The 9,077-nt window shown below is 38.9% G+C and overlaps 1 protein-coding gene across 1 annotated transcript; it reads right to left on the bottom strand.

The window, feature by feature from the left end:
• Nucleotides 1-1,867: 1,867 nt before the first annotated feature.
• Nucleotides 1,868-3,963, bottom strand: LOC118840157 (basic helix-loop-helix transcription factor scleraxis-like). The gene is made up of 2 exons (XM_036747659.1): nucleotides 3,490-3,963; nucleotides 1,868-1,891 (listed from the first exon to the last, which is right to left on the bottom strand). Exons 1-2 carry the CDS (start codon nucleotides 3,961-3,963, stop codon nucleotides 1,868-1,870), a joined length of 498 nt encoding a protein of 165 aa, XP_036603554.1.
• Between the last annotated feature and the right edge of the window lie 5,114 nt (nucleotides 3,964-9,077).

Genomic DNA, 9,077 nt, shown 5'->3' with positions numbered 1-9,077 from the left:
TGACTAAATCTTTAGTATGTTTGTATTATTTTATTTTCATGACATTTGAAGTGGGGTTCTACGATGTTCTTTTGTTCTTGCTTCTTTTAACAATTGCTTAAAAAGTTTTTATGTTGTTCATCAAAAATATATTATAAATAATGACTTTTATAAATAAAATAAATAACAACAATAACTGGCATTCTTATAACACATTAAAACTTGCAAAGTCTTTTACATACATTATCTCATTTAAGATTTTTTAAAAAATAACACACTGAAAATGCACTCTAGTGTTTCTCTGCCGGAAAAAAAAGAACTCAGAAGTTCAAGAAGTTTGAAAAGTGAGAACCCATCTAATAAAGGTACAATGCTCCCATATTTTTCTCTTTTCATCAATGCATTATGACCAAACCTGGCAAAATGTCTAGCCAATGACTCCTCCCCTTGCCAGGCTATAGTTCTTTTTCTCCTTTACCTCTGCACAGTTCCAATATATATGGTCTATATGGTACAATATAACTCAGAATTATGTTATTCTGTTTTTTAAGTGTAATTTTATCATTCCATGTTTGCTAGTCTTGTCTCCTCAGTTAGAGTATAAACTACTTGAGAATGGAGATTGTGATATTAATAATATTGCATATTATTAATGTAATGTGATATTGGATTATTAATATGACATAATACTATGATGTTACACTAATGACATACAATATTAAAATGGGTTATGTAATAATATGGCATTATATATAAAATAATATATGTAATTTATGACTAATAACATGTAATATATTACATTACAATGATGTAATATTATTATGTATGTAATATTTCTTTATCTCCTAAAATACTCGTCCTGATATTGAGCACATATGAAGTTCATTGAAAGAAATGGAAATGAAATCATTCAATCATTCCTTATTTCTGTTCCTATTTGCTTTTGGCTAGTCCACATGACTATCTGCCAGAATACTTTATTTAGTATTCTTTGTAATCCTGAGAAGACCAGACTGCCAATGTAGCACCCAGGAGACACAGCAGGTGGCATAACTTGGGTGGAATTTAAAATGTGTTGTTTCTGATCAAGCTTAAAAATACATAATGTAATGCAGATAATTACGATTGTACAAGGTAATTTTAAAATGAAGAGGTCATTGTGGCTTTATCCAATTATAGCGAACATTATTTTTAGGATTAAGGGGTAGAGGGAAGCAATCCCTTAATGATCTATCACAGTCATCTATAGATATATTTTTAAACAGTGACTGACAACTTTGCTCTGTGACATTTTGGGGTTGGCAGAAGGAGAGGATCTATTTTCCTCATTAGATAACAACCACTTTCTTGTTTCCTTAGCTTGATCAAAAAAAATTACTGATGACATATATAATTTCTTTCTTTCACTGTGCTAAAAGTTGGAGCATAGGGTTAGAAAAATGGGAGGCCAACCACGTTCAGTCCGATTTGTTCAAGACTCAGTCAATGATGAGGTTATGATAGTTCCCACTGACAGCAAACATTGCAACTCTCAAATCTCAAGTTTCGTCATGTGGCCCGTGCTTCGAGCCCTGAGTATCAGGACTAGGATGGCTGAGTTTAACATTTCTGGCACTAAACGAGCTGCCACACCAGGTGCAACTTTTGCCCCCAGTATAAGGTTTCATTTGCAGGACGATCTGAATAAATTTGTTCCAGTGTAAGAGTATGACACATAGTTTCTTTTTTTCATGCATGCATCAAAACATGACTTCTTTACATAATCTAATATTTCTCATGTAAACATATTCTGTGGGTACCAACAAGTTACATAAATCATTTCACTATTCGGTGCAATACTTGTACAAGCTTCTCATCTGAGGGATTGTCCACATATACTTTAAACGGATCATTGCTTCTCCCCTTCTTTGTACTGCAAAAGGGCACAGAAAATGCAAATTAGACAGCACCTAAGGATGGCCTGGTAATAGTAGTAATTAAACTCTGAAGGCATTTATACTTTTGGTCTTTTCATGGCTGAAAATATTTGAGGTATCCAATCTGCTTTAAGTTGAGACATTGAAACTGAATGTAAATGTGTGAAAAGTCTTATTGAAGGAATTTTCTAGAAAGTGAAGTTGTGAAATGGTGATGGGGGCAGTTGAGAATGGAAAGTGGGCAATAGTTTGAACATCAAAGGAACAAATTTGGTAACAGTTTTAGGCAGAGAAAAATATAAAGGTGGATTAGACAATAAAATAGAAAAAATGGGAGAGAACAAAATTCTTTTCTGATTTTACAAGTGCCTGGAAATGAAACTGAAGAATACAGTTCCTAGAGAGTAGGCAAAATCATGTTTCAAAGCTAAAGTGGTCAAGGAATCACCAGTGCAAATAACAAGTGGTCTCACCATTTCAGGAGGATGATAATGCTCTCTGGAACATAATCTAGGGAAATTAAAGGGAAGATCTGGGGAGAATAAGAAACCATTATTTTTGTTTATTTTTCTTCCTTGGAAAATTCTAAACTTTTGTTGTATCTTCTTTTCTTCAAAAAAAGTGCTCTAGGCCACTGGATGGAAAGTTGGACTGGCAATTTGTAAGAGGCTTCTCCGAGATTTAAGCCCTTAGAACAGGGGGGATCTCTCAAATTGGGATCCATAGGATCCATGGATAGAGTTCAGAATATCTGTGAACTTGAATGGGGGAAAAATTAGATCTTTATTTTCACTAACCTCTAACTGAAATTTAGCATTTTCTTCAATTATGAATGTAGTTCACAAATATTCTGAGAAGTCCCCCAAGTTTCACCAGACTGCCAAAGGGGTTCATCTCTCTCTCTCTCTCTCTCTCTCTCTCTCTCTCTCTCTCTCTCTCACACACACACACAGAATTCCTACCCTAAATGAAAGAAATCTTATTTCAAATTGTGGATGTATTAAATTGCATTACAGCAACTCTAAGGTCTTAAATTATCCAGGGAAATCTATATTTAAAAAAAAAAGTAGTTAAGAAAAACTTTTTAATGAGGCTTTGCAAAAAGGACTATACTTTGTCAGCTCAAAAATCCTCACTTGCGGTATAGAAAATGCTATAGAATCATAAGATTATAGATTTAAAGTTGGAAGAGTCCTTAAATGCCCCCTAGTCCAACCCTCTCACTTTACAGATGAGAAATTGAGCCCCAGAAAGTTTAAGTGTCTTGTCCAAAGTCACAGGATAATTCATCATAAAGATATGGTTTGAACCCTGATTCTCAGAACTCTTAAAACTATCCTGGTGATAAAAATATAAAAATAATTTTGACTCATGGTGATAATAGCAAGGGGACTGGTTTTGTGTGTGTGTGTGTGTGTGAAATTTTTCTTTCTTTTTCTCTCTTTCTCAATCTGTCTCTCCTTTTTTGTGTCTAACTCCATCTGTCTTTGTCTCTCTGTTTCTGTCTCTGTCTCTGTTTCTTTCTGTCTCTTTCATCTCTCTATCTATGTTTCTCTCATTTCCCTTTTCAGGAGGCGTGAGGGGCCATCCTTACCACCCTCCTCTGGTGACTGAGGCAGAAGGTGCAGATGGGACGCGGTGCTCCTACGCTTCCGTAGGGGCCGCCACCAGCACCTTCTTCGCTGTCCCGCAGGCAGGGCAGATAGTGAAGCGGGGGGTGGGCCTGGGGACCCCCAAACGACTCGGGTGGGAACAAGAGCACGTTTTCCAGATGGGAGATGTAGCTGGCTGCCAGGCGCAGGGTCTCGATCTTGGAGAGTTTACGGTCCGCGGGCTCTGTGGGGATGAGGGTGCGGAGTGCGGTAAAAGCGCTGTTCACGCTGTGAGTGCGGTCCCGCTCCCGGGCGTTGGCCGCCTGCCGCTGCTGGCTCAAGCCGACCACACGGCCCCCTTTTCGCTTCTTTTTGCCGTGGACGCGCTGGAACTTCTCGGGGCTTTGGGGCTCCTGGGTCCTCCCGCTGCTGCTGCTGCTGCAGCCGCTCTCCCGTTCCTCCGACTGGGACCTCATGTCCCCGCTGCGCCTGCCTTGGCTGACCCTGCCTCCTCTTCCTCTTCCTCCTCCTCTTCCTCTCCGCGACCGCCCTTTAGCTCCATATCACTGTTGCAGCAGCTGCCCCTCTGCGCCCGGGCCGACGCCCCCCAGGCTCTCCAGCCGGAGCAAGGACTTCGAGAATAGCCTCCAGGACCAGGAGGATGCTGGAACCCTGGGTGGGAGAGGGAGCTCTGGGGCCAGGGGGAGGTGAGGGGACAGAAGTGGGAGCTTCCTTTAACCTTCAGAGGATGCACCTGTTCTTCACTTCTGCTTACTTCTTTCAGGGGACTGGGTCCAAGGTGTCTTTACTCTTTCTCAAAGTTTTGGGTAGGCCAACTCCCACTCTTTCAGCTAATTATTTTCCTGCCTCTCTTTAGAATGGCTTTTCTATAGATTCAACCTCTGGGTCTCGGCATCGAACATTTTTCCGGCCTTGCTCTCCTCTCTCCTCTGTTCTTTTCTTTGTGTATTTTTCTACTTTCTACCCCGTTGCTCACTCTTTTTGCTTTCTTCTCTCTACTTTCACGTCCCTCAAAAGTCTTCTAGAATTTGACACTCAGCTGTCTCCCTACCTTGCTTGATTCGCAGGGCTCTAGTGGTCAGAGGTTATTTAAGGACCAATATTCCCGTGTTGATTCAACATCTAGAAAGAGAGGCAGGAGGAGGTAAGGAGATAGACGTTCTCTACTTCCAATCACAGTGGAGTTTTCCTTTCTTCCTTCCTTCCAACATTTGAGACCTCAGATGTTTCTTACCTCTTACCTTACTAATCCTGTAGGATTGTGGTAAGAACTAACTTTTTTGGTTTTAGTTTGAACCTGTGACTTCCTTAGGGTAGGGAATTCCCTTCTACTTGATAGCTAACACTTTACATATATTATTTAAACATAAGATTCACAACCACCAGTAGATAGGTGCTATTAGTATTCTATGTATATTAATATAATTATTCCATTTACAAGTTAGGGAACTGTGCCATAGAGAAGCTGAGTGACTTGCTTAAAGTTACACAGATGTTACATAAATGAGGCCACATTTGAACTCAGATCTCCCTGACTCCACTTTAGGCATCCTATCCATTGTCAATTCACTTAGCTGCCTCTACTAATGCAGATCACCAACTTCTTCACAACTTAGGATCTCAGAGAGTTGATTTGTGCTCTAAGAACATCTTGAAGTGACTTGCTCACACAGCAAGACATAAAGGCATGCTTAGCAAATCTTCGGTTAACCCACATTGCTGTTGTACTTTCAGGTCTACAAAGCTCTTTGCTATACAAACTCTATGAAATACGTGATATGAGTATTTTTTATCTTCATTTTATGGATAATGAAATTGAGTCTCAGAGATGTAGAGTGGCCAGCCTCAGCTCACATGACTGGCAAACAGCTGATTTGGTACTCAAATCTATGGCTTCCTGATTTTACATCTCAGTTTCTATATTAAATTGCCTCATATAGCACAGAGTTAAAATACATCTAATGATTTAAATAGTCTACCAGTAGATTCAAGGGAGAGAAGAACACAGTTTATGCTTGAAGGAATTTGCCTAACTATAATTTATTGACATCAAAACAAAGAATACAGCAAGAGCATGTACTAATCTGCTCTATAGTTCACCTTGATCCCAGACGGTGTAGCCTTGAGTAAGAAAGTGAGTTTCATCAGTAAAATGTTCTTTTCCCAATGTTAAGTAGTCAGTTCTTTGTATTTTGTTGCCTATTACAAGGGCAGTATTTTTTTCTTCCTGCCAACAGTTATCAGCTATTTTAAAAATTGGTTTTCATGTAGTTCTTCCAAATTTGAGAAACTTATACCCCACTGCAGAGGAATAAATATTCTCTCCAGCTGTCACATCCTTCTGAAGGTCTTTGTCTTCTGAGGATTAATCAAGCTTTTTTTTTTTTCAACAGCAGTTCGTCAAGTCTTGGAACTGTTTTTTTTTTTAGTATTTGACCATAGTTTCCTTTATTTACTTCAATGGAATTGATCCTGTTTTATTGTGGGCTTGAATGGCCCTTGAAACACCTGACTTCCTCATGCCAACAGCTGCTCCAGTATCTCTAACAGTAACTGAAATATGCTTTTTAAATATTTCAACTTTTTCATGTTTCCTTGGAGTAATATCCATTTTTAAAAAACACAAAATTAAAAATATATAGCAGCTGCTTTAATTGTAGCAAAGAATGATAAACAAATCAGCTAGGGAATGGTCGAAGAAATTGTTACACATGAATGCAATGGACTTTTATTGTAACGGAAGAGATTATGAATGTGATGGATTTAGAGAAATATGGAAATACTTATTTAAACTGAAGCTGAATGAAATGACCAGAACCAGGAGAACGTAACAGATAATCACACTAATAATGTGAAAGAGGGGAAAAAACTCCAAAAGGCCTCAGAGCTCTAACCAAAATAGTAAATGACTCTCACCTCATGGCAGAGAGGCGATGAACTAGATGTACAGAAACAGACATAAATTCTTAGACATGACCAACACGGATCTATTTTGTTTGACTATACATATTTTTTTCAAGGGATGGTGTGGAAGCAGGTGAGCTAGGGGGTATTGATAGGCTTGCAAAAAAGAACATTAATAAAATATTTCTTAAAACATAGAACAAATTTTTGTAACCACTTTCTTGAACTTTATATTTCTTCATTATTCTCCTGGTTACACCTGTAACTTTCTGGACTTCTCTGTACCATGGCCCCCATGCTGATTTCATCTCTTCTCTCTTATCTCCTTTCAGATTCCTTTTTTTCTAAGATCTTACCCCATTAGAATATAAGCTCCTTGAGGTCAAGGATTGTTTAGCACAATGCCTGGCACGTAGCAAATTCTTACTGAATGCTTGGGGTGTGCGTGCATATGTGTGTGTGTGTGTGTGTGTGTGTGTGTGTGTGTGTATGTAAACCAGTGGCTCAAAGGTCATTTGCATAATAATCTTTGAATTGGTGGACATTGATTATTCAATGTTATAATTTTCTATGTAATCTTCTTCCCTGTTTTTAATATCTTGAAACATTTGTGTTTATTGACAATTTTTAAAGCTCAAAATAAAAATGAAAGAAGAAAATAAGAGTGTGAATGTGTGTGTTTGTGGGTGTACAATTCAAGATAGAAAAACAGCCTTCCAGAGACCTGGATTAGCTGTGTGAAGTCTCTTATTAAAGCAGAATCACCTCTTCTCAGGATGGACAGCTGCTTTGGAATTCTTGGCTGAGACCTGGGCCCCCTCTAAACTTAATTAGCATGCTGATGACCTGCACTTGGGTCCATCTGTCAGGGTGGCCTGGTTCCCACTCACAAGACCTTTGGACCTTTCCCTTCAGACATAGATGCTAGGCAACGGCAAGTTCAAATGAGTACAGTCGATGGAGCCCTACAAATAGCATTTTTTTTTCAGAAGGTTCCTCTGTGGAAGGAGTTCTATGTGCCTCCCCCTCCACTTTCTTTTCTGTCAGACTGGTTCAGAGTGCTTCATTAACTCAAACAACTTTCTCTAGTCCAATTTCTCCACCACCTACCCCCTCCACCACTAGTCTTTTTTGTCTGCTTGGCAAATTGCTACTAGGTCACGGAGAATATCTCCCCAACTTATACCTTTCCAACTCTCATTCCTTAGCTCCTGAAAGAACTAATGGGCACAGTTCCTTGAATTCTAACATGAAGACATTTGTTACTGAGCTAATGCAAAATGCATTGCATGTCTCCTTGTCCTGGAGTGCTGAGGGGGCTTCAGTAGGAAGAAAGAAGGCAATACTCTCTTTCGTATGTGTACCACGATTACTTAAAGGTTTGCTTCATATAAACATGTGGGAAAACTTGGGAAAATCATCTGTTACTGAGAGAAATGCTGGGGTATAATTGTTGACCTGAAGATCATAAAAAAATCTTCTAAGTCTAAGGGATTTTGTTTTTAGGTCATTTGAATTGCACACACTCACTTTGGTTGTTTGCCAGGAGCAAAATATACATGACTAATCACCATGTAGGATTTACTTTGCCTTCTCTCAGGAAAAAGAAAAAAAAATTGTCTCAGAGCCCAAGGGCTGAGATCACAATAGATATGTGAGTCATTCCATGAGTTCTATTTGGTGATGGACTGAAATAAAGCTATACAAAAATATTCGAAGCTACAAACCCTTCTAGTATAGGATATTATTAGGTACAGTACCTCATGGGATAATTTTAGAGAGGGCAATCTATATTTAGAGAGATACCGTATCACTTTTCATGAAGATTCAGTGGATGAAACTGACCAGGGGGTAAAAACCACACTAGGGTTGGGCTTTCAAAGCCAAATTAAAATGTAGGTCAGACAGTTAGCATAGTGGCTGCATTTTATTTCCAGCTCAGTGACTTTGGGATGAACAGAAGAGATAGTTTACTTTTCTGCCTTCAAAGAACTTGTTGTCTTGTGAGAAATCTACAACATATATGAATAGACTAAGGAATATTTTTGAGACTTCTGGTTAAGGGTGCTATGTGAAAAGTCACAGAAAAGCTGAGATCTCCCATTTTTAGCCCAGCATTTAGCATCTAAAATGGGCATCAGATAGACCAATGACCAAGAAATCCAAAGAGAAATGTTAGTAAACTCATTCATGAAGCCCTGGGCTATCATAAAAGACTACTAAGAGTTGTAGACACTGGAAGAAGGGTCTTTTCAGAGAAGGCAGTAGAACCACGGGAAAATAGGCCAAAAGCTTGTATTAACACTACAATGGGAAAGACCCAAGGGGAATAGAAGCTGGTGACATCACTCCAAAAGAGAGATTTCCAAGGTAGGATTCACTTATAGGGGAATCCTATATAGGATATAGGAATATATATATATATATATATACACACACACACATATATATTACACACACACACACACACACACACACACACACACACACACATATATATGGGATTCATTCTGGCTCCCCAACTCCTGTGTTCTGTGGATGGATGCCAGCGATCAGTAAGAAAGTTTAAGTACTAAGGGGCCATAGTGAGTATCAGACAAGACCTAACATCTACTCCGCTAAAGAAGAGAAAATGTTGGAATGCTATATTCCAAAAGGAAAAAGA

Source organism: Trichosurus vulpecula, chromosome 2, assembly GCF_011100635.1.
Source record: "Trichosurus vulpecula isolate mTriVul1 chromosome 2, mTriVul1.pri, whole genome shotgun sequence".
In the NCBI taxonomy this organism is placed as follows: Eukaryota; Metazoa; Chordata; class Mammalia; order Diprotodontia; family Phalangeridae; genus Trichosurus; species Trichosurus vulpecula.
This window is presented reverse-complemented; position numbering and strand designations above follow the sequence as displayed.